Source organism: Myotis yumanensis, unplaced genomic scaffold, assembly GCF_028538775.1.
Source record: "Myotis yumanensis isolate MYYU_CA2020_CCGP unplaced genomic scaffold, mMyoYum1.0.hap1 SCAF_1, whole genome shotgun sequence".
In the NCBI taxonomy this organism is placed as follows: domain Eukaryota; kingdom Metazoa; phylum Chordata; class Mammalia; order Chiroptera; family Vespertilionidae; genus Myotis; species Myotis yumanensis.
The window spans coordinates 107,395,121-107,411,502 of record NW_027223752.1 but is presented as its reverse complement, the minus strand read 5'-3'; the positions used below and the strand labels follow the sequence as shown (position 1 = coordinate 107,411,502).

The 16,382-nt window shown below is 39.2% G+C and overlaps 1 protein-coding gene across 4 annotated transcripts in view; it reads left to right on the top strand.

The window, feature by feature from the left end:
- The window catches only part of NRP1 (neuropilin 1), a 178,276-nt gene that overhangs the window by 147,304 nt on the left and 14,590 nt on the right, over positions 1-16,382 (top strand). For 3 of the 4 annotated variants that reach the window (XR_011473161.1, XM_070429205.1, XM_070429194.1), the window contains 2 exons: positions 5,590-5,694; positions 11,065-11,124. Coding sequence is in view for 3 of the 4 variants with exons in the window: in XM_070429205.1 (XP_070285306.1) it covers positions 5,590-5,694; positions 11,065-11,124 (165 nt within the window). In the remaining variant the exon portion in view is untranslated. The remainder of the gene's footprint in view (positions 1-5,589; positions 5,695-11,064; positions 11,125-16,382) is intronic. The other variant, XM_070429213.1, reaches the window with a different exon arrangement.

Below are 16,382 nucleotides of genomic sequence, written 5' to 3'. Positions count from 1 at the left end.
CTCAACAAAATATTAGCAAACTTAATTCATCAATACATTAAAAAGATGGATCAAGTGGAATTTATTCCAGGGATGCAAGTTTGGTTTATTATCCATAAGTCACTTAATATGATACACCACTTAAAAATAATGGGTAAGAAACATATGATCATATCAATAATTGCAGAAAAAGTATTTGACAAAATCTAGCATCCATTTATGGAGAAAGAGAACAACCCTCAGAAAAGTGGGAATAGAGCAAACATAGCTCAACTAATAAAAGGTATATATGACAAACCCCCAGCTACCTTTATTCTCCATGAGAAAAAGCTAAAAGTGTTTTCATTAAGATCAGGAACAAGACACTATGTTGTATAAAATGCCACTTTTATTCAACATGGTATTGAAAGTCCTAGCCACAGTAATCAGACAAGAAAAATAAATAAAATGAATCCAAATTGGAAGGAAAGAAGTAAAACTATCATTATTTTCAGATGACATGATACCATATATAAAGAACCCCAAAGATTCTGCAAAAAAAAAAAAAACACTATTAGAACTGATAAATGAATTCAGTAATGTAGTGAGATACAAAATTAATATTCAGAAATTGGTTGCATTTTTATTTTATTTTTAATATGCTCTTATTGATTGCAGAGAAAGGAAAGGGAGAGAGAGAGAGAAACATCAGTGATATGAGAGAAACATCAATTGGCTGCCTTCTGCATGCCCCCCCACTTGGAACTGATCCCACAACCTAGGTATGTCCCGGACCAGGAATCAAACCATGACCTCCAGGTTCATGGGTCGATGCTCAACCACTGAGACACACCAGCTGGGCTTGGTTGTATTTTTTACACACCAATAACAAACTATCGGAAAGAAAAAGTAAGAAAACAATTCCATCTAAAATTTCATCCAAAAAAATACCTTGGAATAAATTTAACCAAGGCGATAAAAGATCTGTTCTTGGAAAATATAATAAGACTGTAAAGAAATTGAAGAAGATACAAATAAATGGCTGCATATACCATGTCATGGATAAGAAGCAATCTATAGATTCAGCGCAATCTCTTTCAAAATACCAATGGAATTTTTTGCAGAATTAGAAGAAATAATTCTAAAATTTATATGGAACTACAGAAGATCTCAAATAGCCACAACAGTCTTCTTTGACATATTACTGGAAGTGCTAGCCATAGCGATTAGACAAGAAGAAGAAATAAAAGGCATCCAAATTGGAAAAGAAGAAGTAAAACTGTCATTATTCACAGATGATATGATATTGTACATAGAAAACTCTAATGACTCCATCAAAAAACTACTAGATTTAATAAATGAATTTTGCAATGTAGCAGGATATAACATTAATGCCAAGAAATCTATGGCTTTTTTTTATGCACCAATAATGAACTCACAGAAAGAGAAACAACAAAAACAATACCATTTACCATTGCACCAAAAAAATTAAGATACTTAGGAATAAACTTAACTAAGGAAGTAAAAGACCTGTACTCAGAAAACTATAGAACATTGAAAGAAGAGATAGAGGAAGACATAACAAATGGAAAAACATCTTGTGTTCATGGATTGGTAGAATCAACATCATTAAAATGTCCATACTACCCAAAGCAATCTATAGATTTAATGCAATCCCCATTAAAATAACAATGATATATTTCACAGACCTATAGTAAACTTTCTAAAAATTCATATGGAATAAAAAATGACCACAAATAGCCACAACAACCTTGAGAAAGAATAAAAAAGTTGGAGGGATCACAATACCAGATATCAAGCTATATTACAAAGCTACTGTTCTGAAAACTGCCTGGTACTGGCACAAAAACAGACATATAGACCAATGGAACAAAACAGAGAACCCAGCAATCGACCCAAGCTACTTTACTGAATTAATATTTGACAAAGGAGGCAAGACCATACCAGGGGAATCAAGATAGTCTCTTCAATAAATGATGTGGGGAAAATTGGATAGTTACATGCAAAAAAATGAAACTAGACCACAAACTTACAGCATACACAAAAATAAACTCAAAATGGATAAAGAATATAAACATAACATGGGAAACCATCAAAATCCTAGAAGAATCCAAAGGCAGCAAAATATCAGACATATGATACTGAAGCAATATCTTTACTGATATAGCTCCTATGGCAATGGAAACTAAGGAGAAAATAAACAAATGGGACTACATCAAAATAAAAAACTTCTGCACAGCAAAAGAAACTATCAGAAAAATAATAAGAAAGCCCACTGCATGGGAGAACATATTTGCCAATGTTATATCAGATAAGGACCTAATTTCCAAAATTTATAGGGAACTCATACATATTAACAAAAGGAAGATAAACAGTCCAATCAAAAAATGAGCAAAGGACCTAAATAGATACTTTTAGAAAGTGGACATACAGAAGGCCAGGAGACATATGAAAACATGCTCAAAGTCACTAATTATCTGAGAGATGCAAATCAAAATGATATGAGATACCATCTCATACCTGTCAGAATGGCTATCATCAACAAATCAAAAAATGAAAAGTGCTGGTGAGGATGTGGAGAAAAGGGAACCCTTATGCACTGCTGGTGGGAATGCAGACTGGTGCAGTCACTGTGGAAAAGAGTATGGAGTTTCCTAAAAAAATTAAAAATGGAAATCTCATTTGACCCAGTAATCCCACTCTAGGCATATATCCCAAGAAATCAGATACACCAGTCAGAAAGGATATATGCACCTCTATGTTCATAGCAGCACAATTTAATTGTCAGAGAAATGTAAATCAAAATCACAATAAGATATTACCTCATGCCTATCTGAATGGTTATCAATAAATCAACAAACAACAAATGCTGGCAACAATGTGTAGAAAACAGAACCCCCATGCACTATCAGCAGAATTGCAAATTGGTACAGCCACTGTTTAAAATAGTATGTATATTCCTTAAAAAATTAAAAGTGAAACTAACCTTATAACCCAACAATTCCACTTCTGGGTATTTATTTGAAGAAATTGTAACAGTATTTCAAAAATATATATGCATCTCTTTGTTCACTGCAGTGTTATTTACAATAACTAAGATATAAAAGCAACCTAGATGTCCATCAGATGAATGGATAAAGAAAATGTGCTACATATATACAATGGAATATCACTCAGTCATAAAAAGGAATGAAATATTAATATTTGCAACCACAAGGATATACCTAGAGTGTATTGTGCTAAGTAAGTCAGGCAGAGAAAGACAAATACCATTTGAGTTCACTTATATGTGGAGTCTAAAAAACAAAATAAATGAACAAACAAAACTGAAAGAGATACAGAGAACAAACTGATGGTTAGCAGGTGGAGATGGGCATTAAGGGCTGGATGAAAAAGGTGAAGAGATTAAAACTTACAAATTGGCTGTTACAAAATAGTCAGAGGGATGTAAAATACAGCATAGGGAATCCTATATAATAAAGAGGTAATATGTAAATTGACCATCACTCCAACACACAAGATGGCCACCCCCATGTGGACACAAGATAGCAACCACAAGATGACCGGCAGGGGAGGGCAGTTGTGGGTGATCAGGCCAGCAGGGGAGGGCAGTTGGGAGGGACCAGGTCTGCAAGGGAGGGCGATTAGGGGCGATTAGGCCTGCAGGGGAGGACAGTTAGGGGTGACCATGGCCTTCTGGGGAGGACAGTTGGGGAGGACCAGGCCTGTAAAGGAGGGTAGTTGAGGGGGACCAGGCCAGCAGGGGAGGGCAGTTGGAGGGGACCAGGCCTGCAAGGGAGTGTAGTTGGGGGTGATTAGGCCTGCAGGGGAGGGCGGTTGGGGGGACCCAGGCCAACAGGGGGGGCAGTTGGGGTAGACAAAGTCTACAGGGGAGGGCAGTTGAGGGGACCAGGCCTGCAGGGGAGGGCAGTTGGGGGGACCAGGTCTGCAGGGGAGAGCAGTTGGGGGTGACCAGGCTGGCAGGGGAGGGCAGTTAGGGGTGACCAGGTTGGCAGGGGAGGGCAGTTAGGGGTGACCAGGCCTGCAGGGGAGCACAGTTGGGGGCAATTGGGCCAGCAGGGGAGCAGCTAGGCGTCAATCAGGCTGGCAGGCAGAAGTGGTTAGGGGCAATCAGGCAGACAGGCAGGCAGGCAGGCAAGCGGTTGGGAGCCAGCAGGCCTGGATTGTGAGAGGGATGTCCGACTGATTGGGCCTAAATGGGCAGTCGGACATCCCTCGAGGGGTCCCAGATTGGAGAGGGTGTAGGCTGGGCTGAGGGACACACCCCCGCATGCATGGATTTCATGCACTGGGCCTCTCGTATAATAAATAATATTGTAATAACTATGTGGTTCCAGGTGGATACTAGACTATCATGGTGATCACTTCATAAGTTATATAAATATTTAACCACTATGCTGTGCACTTGTAACTAATATAATATTGCATATGATCTGTAATTAAAATATATATAAAAATAAAATTGAGAAAAATAAGCAGAGCCTGGAATATTTGTGTATGCATTTTACAAAGTGTAGACTGTACGCCTAAACAGCGTGCATAATATCTGTACGTGCTGATTTCCTCGTTACTGTTGGTGTGTGCTTTTGGACAGTTAAGGAAGTTGAAACTAGCTACATTTCTACATTTGTCATAACTCTGTTCAGTAAGCACAATAACAATGTGAAATTTTTATTGAGAAAGCAGCAGTTACCAGCACATTCCTACTGGCTAGAAGCTATTAGAGATCAGGCCCCCACTCTAGTCTGGTTCTCAAACATCAAGAGAACTGTACATTATCTCCAGCCTCATATGTGAAATGTATGCCCAAAACTATAAAATATTAAACAGATTGCAAAAATGAATAACAAGATGAAAAAAGTAGATCGAACTAAATTTAAAGAACTTTAAAAGCAGTCATTGATTAATGTTGGATACATTTCATCTACAAACACAAAGGTATGGGAATACCTGCCTGCAGGGGAGTGCAGTCCTCTGGGAGTTAAGGTAAAATGACCTCAGGATATATCAGAAAAGTTCTCCCAGACACCTGATCTGGAAAGGGACCATAAATTGATTGAAGCAGAGTTACTCTTTAAAGAACAAAAAAAACCCAACAATATTGTACTAAAACTGAATGTGTTGGGAATCTCTTTGGAGGAAAAAATATAATATGAACTTAGCAAACTAAATAAGTACTAAGAATATAAAAGAATTCATGACAAGGGAGTTCTCCAGCACCTTAAAAATGAAAGAAAAAACAGTTAAAGCAATACGAGTAAAATCAAAGTTCTCAACTCCAGGATCATGAATAAATAACTATTGAGAATTCAAGAACTTCCAGGAAAAGGATGTTTATGTACATAACAATGTAAAAAATGCTAAGGCACCCAACTCCATTCAGTAGATATGAATCAAATACCAAAACAAAGCAGTCCCCAATGGATTCTGGAAAATTCAAGTCTATTTAGCTCTAGAAAGAGGTAAATCATGCTCCTGGCCTCCTTGCCACAGATTTGAGTTTCCTGCAAAAGTGTTAGTAGATTCAATAGCCAGAGCTTTGAGAATACATTTCAGAGGTGAGATATTAATCCTTGGATCTTGTTTCAGCACCTACAGCTGGACCAACCACTCCCAATGGGAACCTGGTGGATGAATGTGATGATGACCAGGCCAACTGCCACAGTGGAACAGGTGATGACTTCCAGCTCACAGGTGCAGAAACCATCTCCATCCCATTGCTATGCCATTTCAGTTCATACTTCCATTGAGACCACCTAATTAATGCCTGTTTGTGTTTGTGTAGCTCCTCATGATGGTGGTCATGAGGGTGGTTGCAGAACTGTCTCAACAAAGGCAGCCTTGCCAGAAGACATGCATCGTTATTTCCTCCATGTAAAAACTTGTTCTTAATAGTCACGGCCATTTGAAATTATAATTTTAGACATTTTCAAAGCTGATGCTAGGATTATTTTAATTGAATAAGTATTTCTCCATGGCTAAAAGTGCTAAACATATCCCCATCTTCAACCTCTCACCCCCATAACACATTAATTACACACACTTTAGAATGTTTATTTTTCCTTTCTAGTGAGGATACTTTTTTTGAGTGGATCCTTTATCCAACTAATTGATGAAATTAGGCTTGTATTTGAAATGCAGCTTTTAAGTTAGGATTTGGTAAATCATTTTACATTAAAAGTTTCAATGACAGAATCAATTGTCATTACACATTACCACTGACTAGCAAGTATATCAGGGCTGGTGTGTGCCAAATAGCTCACTAATTAATTTAGAGTATCTAATTAATAAAAGAGAAACATGCAAATTGACTGCACCTCTGCTATGCCCCAAGCCACGTCCACCAGCCAATCAGAGCGAATATATGCAAATTAACCCAACCAAGATGGCTGCCGGCAGTCACGGAGCTGGAGCAAGCAGAAAGCCAAGGTTCCCGCCTGCCCTGGCTGTCTGTGGCCTCTGCTCAAGGCAACAAAGTTTCAATTATAGAAGATAAATAAATCCCAGATACCTGCTTCCAGCCAGCTTCCATTGGGAGCTTGGGTGGCCGGGGGCCGTGGCCAGCCTACAAACAGCCATCAGCCCCTCACCCAGGTGAGGATGGCCACACCCTCATGGGGTGAGGGTCCCTGCTGGGGGGCTTGGCCAGCCTGCAAACAGCCATCAGCCCCTCACCCAGGCTGGCCAGGCACCCCAGCAGGATCCCCCTCCCTGAAGGGGATGTGGCCAGCCTGAAAATGGCCCTCAGCCCCTCACCCAGGCTGGCTAGGCACCCCAGCAGGACCCCACCCTGATCCGGGACACCCTTCAGGGCAAACCAGCTGGCCCCCACCCATGCACCAGGCCTCTATTCTATATAATAAAGGGGTAATATGCAAATTGACCCTAACAGCAGAACAACTGGGAATGACTAGTCACTATGACACACACTGACCACCAGGGGGCAGACGCTCAATGCAGGAGCTGCCCCTTGGTGGTCAGTGCGCTCCCACTGGGGGAGTTCTGCTTAGCCACCAGAAAGGCTGACGGCTGCCAGTACAGTGTTGGTGGTGGTAGCCTCTCCCTCCTCCTCAGCAGCCCTAAGGATGTCCGACTGCCTCTTAGGCCTGCTCCCCGCTGGCAAGTGGACATCCCCTGAGGTCTCCCAGGCTGCCAGAGGGATGTCTGATTGCCAGCTTAGGCCCAATCCCCCAGGGAACAGGCCTAAGCCAGCAGGTGGTCATCCCCCGAGGGATCCCAGACTGCCAGAGGGCACAGGCAGGGCTGAGGGACCCCCTCGAGTGCACAAATTTTTGTGCACTGGGCCTGTAGTCTATATTATAAAAGGCCAGTGACTGTAATGCCGTAATGTTGTAATGACCAAACAACTGGTCAGTGGCACAGCAGGCCTTGGTCTCACAGCACGGTGGGTCTGGGGTCTTGTGCGATTTCACACACTGGACCTCTAGTTACTCCATAATATTCTAAAACCCTCAAAGCTAGCAAGTGACCTTTTCTTCCAATTGGAATGGCAGAGCAAATGTTAGGCAACTGGGGAAATGAAATTGTACCAGTTTGAAATTGGCCAAGGCAATTTCCACCCTATTGTTGCAAAAGGTACTATGGAACCTTTATCCGGGTCAAAATGCAGTTTCATATAGCATCTGACTCTCACTTAAATTGAAACCTTGGATGTAGGTCTGTATTTTTACCCAGAAAGGATTCAGAGAGCCCACATAATTAATTTCCATATGTGAAACTGAAGGCACTACCATGTAACTTCATAACAGTGCATAATGTCATTGGATAATGCATTCATGTGGCCAATAAATGCTACATTAGTTTGTGCATTTGAAAATAAAGCTTATATACGTAGCCATAAGCCACAAAAATTACTCTAATTAATACAGTCTATTTCTTTGCACGATGTCAAGTTCAAGCTGAAAACCCTATAGCTGAGGTTAAAAACAGAGTACCATTCTATGAACCAGGTCCCATAGATCCTTCCCAGGGTTGCCTGTAAGCACTGCCCCAAACCTCAGGCTTTTTATAGAACATTTCACACATCCGTAGTGAAATTCCTCATAAAAAGGAATGGCTGCAATCATTGAAGTATATCCTTTTCAATTAGCCTCTGTGGTGAGGGTTCTTTTCTTTATATACCCTAAAGTGGTCAGTTAATATAGATTAGAACAAAGCCTCAGATTTACTCCTCATATCAGAACAACCAACTTTCTCATTTTTATATCGGTTCATTACTGAATCAATTGAAACTAAAACCTTTGAATGAAATAGAGCAAGTATATTAGCCTGGAGCAAATTGTGTATGGCAACAATTACAAACCACAGAAAATGAGTCATTTGTAGTGGAAAACTGGCAATCCTTTAAAACTCTAAGGTTATGGTTTATCTACAGCTTTTAAAATCATTTTTTGTGTACATAGAAAAAATTTTCATTCCCGTTCATATTACCATGGCAAAAAAGAGTTATTTTCTCAGGCCATCACATTTGTCTCAATAATTCTATAAATATATGCATCATACTAAGAACTTCTGGGGTGTTCATAATGCACACTTCACGCCCTCATCAAGAAGGGATTTTAGAAGGCATTTCATGCTTCATATGTATTTATTGCATTATAACCAAGTTTGCTTAGTGAAGCTATTTGGTATCTTTTCCTGAAAAAGGGTATACATATATAAATGTTTGCAAGGAGCAAAACCATCACCTAAGTCAGGTGCCTTTTCACATGTGAACAAGTCACGTCCTAGGTACACACACAACTCTGCATTCTCTTTGCTCACTCTGGCACAGGCTTTACCTTCAGAGCTGCAAGTCTTGAATGTTCAGTACAAGAAAAACAAACTAAAAGAATTCTCACTTTAACCCTGATAGGTGGAGGAGATTAGGATCAAGGATCTATTAAACAGGGTTCAGTCTTTTAAAGCAGATGTTGATGCTTTAATTTCTCCTCCTGGGGTGACCAGTTTGTATACAGAGAGATAAGTATTACAGTAAAATGCTCACTTCTTACAAACAATACTGAATTCCAGGTGAAATGTACCAAGTGCATGGGAATGAGAGGTTTTGCTCTCCAGTATTTGCTTGCCAAGGTGAAAATTCACCTCCAAGTTATTCATTTGCAAATGGCTTTGAACTCATTACATAATAGGATTGTCTTCAAAGGCACTGGGAGGCCAGATTTCACATTGGACCTGTGTGTACCCAAGAGTGGAATTTGGCTTCCAACCTATAATAAAACGGATAATGCATATTGGTTTTATAAAGTGAGTTTTTCTCCTAAAAGAACACTGGGAATAGAATGCTAATGTATTTTGGCCTCCCGCCAATTCTGCCATTATAGATTCACCTTCCTAACCCATAATATATATAATTCCTTCTTTCTGGTGCCTACCTCATTGAAGCCACAAACCTGTGTGACTACTTAGCTGGAACATTTATTGGGAGAACAGGGCTAACATGACTTGATGCTGCAGCAGGTTAGCTCAGAAATATTCAGACCATTCCAAGAGCATGATTCTACAGCTCTGATTCATAATCTGGATGATTTCTAATCTTTGGGAGCTGCAGGATAAGACTAGGGCTGGATACAATAGAGATGATCACAGATCTTTATTGAATGATACTATTGGTAGGTCTACAATGGCACCCTATAATCACCTCCAAAACTCTTCATGACAGTCATAGGTCCACCCCATGCCTTCCTTAATCTGAGTCTGCCCAGGACTTTATCTCTTGGGAGAGCAGATAGTCTCTGACCATGGTCTGCAGTGCAGACACTCTTAAGGAGAAATGCCTAAACAAGCACGTAGGCAATAAACAGCAAAACACTCTTTCCCAAGTTTATTTCAGTATAAGACTCATCTGAGAAGTTTTCAGAATTACATATTTCAAGGGTTGACCTCCATAGATTCTGATTTTCAGTGAGATCTGAGGAGGGTAAATGGATTGGGAACTGCAATCTCAACAAATGTTCAGGTGATTCTTCTGGTTGGGCAAGTTTAGGACAGAAATATAAGGATAAAGAGTAGACAATGGAAGAGCTAAGAAAGGGGGGGAAAAAAGGACACAGCTAAGTGTCCACATGGTCCCCTGACCAGCTATTTCAAAGTCAACCCAAACTGACTGAAAGTTCACATTGCTCAGGGTGTTATTTGTGCAATCTCCAGTTCCTTGGAACTGTGAGGAAATGTTTCTCCCCTTCTCATTTTCCTGCAGCTTTTCCAAACTACATACTGGGCAGAATATCTGTCCTTGGGGAAAAATAAACAACTATTATTGTAGGGAAAAAAAAAGGAGGAACTACTGCCACCCACTTTAAACCACCAGTTTTTATTTTTTTTATTTTTTTTTTTTCGCTTAAAGTATTACAAAGGGTATTACATAAGTGTCCTTTTTTCCCCCCCGCCCTTGACAAACCCCTACCCTCCCTTACCCCCCAGTGTCTTATGTCCATTAGTTATGCTTATATGCATGCATACAAGTCCTTCGGTTGATCTCTTACTCCCCTCCCTCCTGCCCCCCAACTCTCTCTGGCCTTCCCACTGCAGTTTGACAATCAGTTTGAGGCAGCTCTGCCTCTGTATCTATTATTGTTCAAAATAAACCACCAGTTTTTAAAAGCGATTGTAGGACCAGCCTTGCAACTCCCCTGAAAGCACACATCTGCAACCTTGGGAAACTCTTCGAAACTTAGAGGTCTTGGTCAGGTTTAATGCCCCAGTTGCTGAGGACATTTGGAGGCCTTTGTTTTCACTGTTGCAATGGCATGCCATGTTCAGTCTAGGAATCAGGGGATGACCTTGGAATGAAGTATCAAACTCTCTCTCCTACCTGGATATCTTATGACTAAATGTGCTGGGTAAAAAATAATAGTTTATTTGAGCTTGACATTGTGATGAGCAAATTTAAACAAAATAATGACTACAGCTGAGATTAACAGAAGGATTTTCTGTGGAAATGTTTTCCTCTATCTAATGTATGTAAGCATACATTTCTCTACTGCATATTCTCTACAATTTTTCATTTTTCTCACTTTTGTTTGTTACTCTTTTGTTTTTCAGGTGGTACCACTGTGCTGACCACAGAAAAGCCAACCATAATAGACAGCACCATACAATCAGGTATCAAATAAAATAGAAAATGTGGTTGATTTCCCATATGCCTGTTTTCCCTCCCTGTCCCCTTCTAAAACAGAACATTGCTGTACTTCTGGATTCAGCTTCTCTCAAAGCCCTAGAAAAGAGATACTATGCAGCATCTGGTCTCCAAGCATGAGCCATAACTATTGCTTCCCTTCCATCCACATGTATATGTGGCACGGAGCGAGATTTCCTGCTCTATCAGTAATTGCCAAATGGTGACAACCCAGCTCTCAACTGAAGAAATAGGCTAACATACTTTGTTTAACCACAGCACATCTAGGACATGGACTGTGTTTGCAAACTACAGAAGAAGGAAATCGTATAAGCAGTAGCCTGACTATTTATTTTCATCACCATTCTACAAAATCAAGACAGGCAAAGTTTGTCAGCTTTGCCTGCCACAGAGTTGGCAGTTTTACAACAGTGTTTCCAGTGAGCATGCCATGAAGTGGGGCGCAGGAAGCCAGGGCTCTAATTGTATGTAAGGAGAGGACTACCCTCATGAAGGGCACCTCCTCATCCTTTTATTAATAGAAAAGCACAATGACTTTTAAGGCCCTTAGTTTACTGTTTATCAAGGCCAACCACAGTTAAATAGTGGCCTCCTCTCACTCTCCTTTGTATTGTGTTAGTATTCTGTAGAATTCTTCCCTACAGACCCACACGGAAGAAAACAGTCAGTATAAAGCAATCAGAGGTTTTAAATACTTTGAAGTTAATCATTAGAGTAAGGTGAATAGGTCAGCTTTCCAGCTTCTCCCATTTCCTTTATAGAAGCTCACTCAGGCTTTGCCTCCACAGTCATTTATTAATGGGGCATGTGGTGTATATCAATGTTTCCTCAGCACTATGACACTACCCAGCTAGGCAGAGAGTATAAAGGATTGTTCTAATTAGTATGCTTCCTTAAAGGTCCCTATCACCATTGACCTGATTTAACTGCAAAATAAACTTCTCTTCAGTTAGACTTAACACCAAGTGTCCTGTAGTGTATTCAGATTGCCAAAAGCCTTCTACCACACAGCTCAAAAACCCCAAATACCAAAAAATGAAAGAGAAGAATAATATGTTCACCAAAAAATTCCAAAACAGCTGTAGTCCTACCCACATCTTTTCATGTTATAAAATGTGGCCTTAATGGATTGTGCAGTAGTAACCTGGGATGGCTGAAACTGCCTCATGAGTGAAGCATGGCCTCTTGCTTGCTCCCTTCCTTTCCTGAAAGCCTTCAGCCCTTCAGTGAAACAACCATCAGTTGGCTCTCTTTGACTCAATATTAGAGAAGAGGGGTGAGGTGAAACAAGGAAGTTCTAGTGATGAAGCAAACACTTTAACTGTTGTATTAGTTTCTTCTCTTGCCAGAGCATTAATTAAAACCACTATGAAATTGCCAATGAACTGTTTTATTTCCCCTCTTTCCTATCAAAAGAGCTAGGGGTCATTAAAGAAATGAAAGAGAACGAGAACTGCAAAAAAAAAAAAAAAAAAAAAAAAAAAAAAAAAAAAAAAACACAGAAAGATATATCAGATCCCCAAATTGGATCGTTCTCCCTAAATGTGGAATGTCTGTATTGTCAGAGCAGGAATGACTTTGTGAACACACTTGATTTGTGCATGAGCTCAAGGCCATTGGTGTGAAGGCTTCACAGAGGAGCTCCAGGACCAGACAGTCATCTCACAGGGTCTATGGTAGTCAGAAGGCAGATGTGCAAATCATGAACCAGGTAGACCATTATTAGAAGTTCATGTCAAGCCACAGGTTTTACTGATAGGGTCCAGTTTTGAAATCCAGGGTCTATCCAGAGTCCTTTACAAATCACCCTGGTTTCTTGTTTTTCTATTGCCTGAATTAAAAATCTGCAAGTCTTTGGTTGTGGATAATGGATATCTGATTTTTTTGAGGAGTCCAGTGCATGTTCAGAATGCTCCACAAGGACCTGAGAGTGTCAATCTAGGCCAGGTCTAACTCTGAGGTGTCCCCAGGGGTCAGGTCCACATTGTTCTGCAGGCTTCAGATTCTACAGGTGTCTTTACAAGCAGTAGAAAATTAGATCCCTAAACTCTCATTATAATCTGAATTTGATGAGGCCAGTATAGACTCAAGCAGAGTCTCAAGATTTCATTTTGAGGATTCTTATCAATATAATAAACTCAGTGGGCATATAATATTTACATGCTGTCTGGGTTATAACCAGATGCATGAAAGCCTATTAATTCTCTGCCAGGAATTGATGAAAATTCTGCATTTTAAATACAGCTCCCTCCTCATGAAGCCTTTTACCCTCTGAGCATCTTCAGACATTCCTAGATCAAACATTCCTAGAGTGTATTCATAACGTCTGATTATATGGGCCTCAGCTTTTCCACTTGTTTGTACCACATATCCAGTCTATAAGTAAGCAAGTTAACACACTCAATAGAAATTCAGGTTTAAAAGTTAAATCCTTGTGTACATACTGTGCTAATATTCCATTGCGAGTAAGGTAGGTTCAACAAACACCACTGGTGTGTGCTCACAGTGGCTGTAAATTTGTTTTAAGTTCAGAATACTATTTCCTGCTATTTTTAAGAGTCAAGAAGGAATTTAGCCAGATTATTCCCAATGAATTTAATAAGAATTGGGTAATATTTTGAAGATTTTAAAGTCAACAGTCCATACATTTATTTCATTCATCCTTTGCTTTTTTCTTTCTCAGTTTTTTTCTCCTCCCCTTCTGTTTTTTTTCTTTTTCCTTTCTATAAATGTTTATGTGTATTTTGTATGTTTAATAGCCTTTCTATCCAGGCTTGAATTTTCAACACTGAGCTACTCTTACTCTATACCTTTTCTCCACAAAATGCATAGATTTTTAAAAACTTTACTTTAAATGATCAAGATTAACAGAAGTAAGCTATATAATCAGGACAAGAACATCAAAGTGTAATAAAATCAAAATGTTAGAGCAATTCATCCTGTTAGATTCATAGAACTAGAAAGAACATTGAAAGATCAAGATGAACTGCCATTCACTGCAGCAGGAGAAATGCCTAAATCATCTTTTTAGGCAAAGCTGTCCCATGTCCTGGTGATTGCAAAAACACCCAAGTTCATATATTTATGATATCACCAGAATTGATAGCCAAAATAATGGATAGTGTGGTTTTCTGTATTATACAATAAATTTAATGTATTAACCAAGTAAATATAACAAGAAATGTGTGTTCCATAGTGGCTTGCTGCCCTCCTATATATGCTTGTCTTACAAACCACATTTAAGGAGAAAACCCAAACCCACATACACATTAACATTTTCCAATATTAACATTTTCTAACATGAGATTATGTAACAGTACATTCCTGGGTTTTGGTGGTTGACATCCAAGATTGTTCATTCAGTCCCTGTTCAGTTCACTTCATCTGCATGATTTGACCTTGCTGCTCAAGTGTGGTACATTTTGGAAAGGGTTTCTCATGCTCTAAGAAGTCCTATTTCATGGTTTTGATAGACTAGACATAAAATACAGCTCTCCAATAACACTATGGCTGTGAAGTGTAGCCCTTTTGCACTAACTGAAAATGTTCATATTATGCATATCACTTACCAGTTTACTGTTTCACACTGGCCCTATCTATGCATGCTTTGGGAGGTCACATTGTCATTGAAAATGCGATTCTATCCTTCTCAGTTTTAACACTTCATATAGTGAATGTTTTCTAAAAATGTATATTAGCATTTGGAAAGAGTTCCTTGGAAACTAAAAGTGCGAAGAAAATCATCCTTATTTATTCAAGAAATCTTTCCATTAAAATTTCTCTTCCCATTGTTAAAATTAGGAAGGAGCAATGGAGCCAAGCTCAAAGGAGAAAGAAGATATTTTGTATTAAATACTTCAGTAAAGTTAAAGAGAAGATCAAAACAAGACATGTTCTCAGCCTGTTATGTGTTGTTCCCTAAAACAGCAGATAACACCACACTTCCCTTACTGCACATAGGGATGGTTTTGAGACATTTTTAACTTCAGTGGGCAAGTCGCCCTAGGTGTGTTTCTCTCCGTTTCAATGCTGCCATCTGGTGGACTGCCTAATCTCAGTGAGGAGCACTGCCCCCCCATCCTCAGGGAAAACAGGTCGCTTTGTGTTTCATTTTACATGGAGGCCTGGAACTAACAGAAGCATGAGCATCTTATCTTTAGGATTCGTTTTACCAAAATAATTCTAAGCATCAATGATTTTATTTTTTCCATGCTTAAAACTCAAGCTACTTTCAAAAGGAGGGTGGAGTGGGAAAAAAAAAAGATTTAAGAAAACACTATAGTCAAGTATAGCACCTTGTAGAACACATAAGAGAAATAATTCCTGAAAATCCATCCATACTTTAATTTTAGGTCCCAAAGACAGCATTTGGAACATTCAAAATATAAGAAACTTTCCTGGCTTCTGTGGTTCAGTTGGTTAGAGTGTCATCCTATACACCAAAAAAGGTTGCACGTTCAATTCCCAGTCAGGGCACTTGCCCAGGTTGTAGGCTCAATCCCTAGTAGGGGCAGCTCGGGGCATGTAGGGGAAGCAACTGATAGATGTTTTTCTCTCCCTCTCTTTCTAAAAATAATAAAAAATAAAAAGCATATTCTCAGGTGAGGATTAAAGAAAATAAAAAATAAAAAAACTGGTAGTTATTTAAATGTGCCTTGGTTTTACATGACCTTGCATTGAGGTTTTTAAGCGGATGAACAATTTATATGCAAATTTTAAAATTCACTGAAAAAGCAGAAACTGCACTTAAAATTAATTGACCTGATATAAAGCACAGAAGAAAAAAAAATCTTAAGATCTGCTTCAGAGATCTGACACTAAAGACCTGAAGCATTAGCTGCTGTGATGAGAATACAAATAGCCTCCAGGATGAGGCATTCACCTGCCACATTTCTAGACTTGAGGTTCCTGGATCAATTTCTAAGATTCTTTTAATTAGTGAGTATCAATTTATATAGTCTTTCCTCAAGAACATAGCAACTTTTATATTAAATATTGAAGAAATAGAGAGAATGCTACATACGGATATAACATACATGCTTTGGAAAGTAAGCTTCCCAGAAATTTCATGTAAAACCAACTTGACAGACAGCCCATCATTTTTTATAAAGCTGGATTTAAAAAGTTACTAAACATTATTTTGAAAATGTTTTGACATCTTTGTGCATCTTTTGAGTTTCCTGGTAATTTTAGATTTTGTGGCTTTCCCAGAATTTTCAAACAG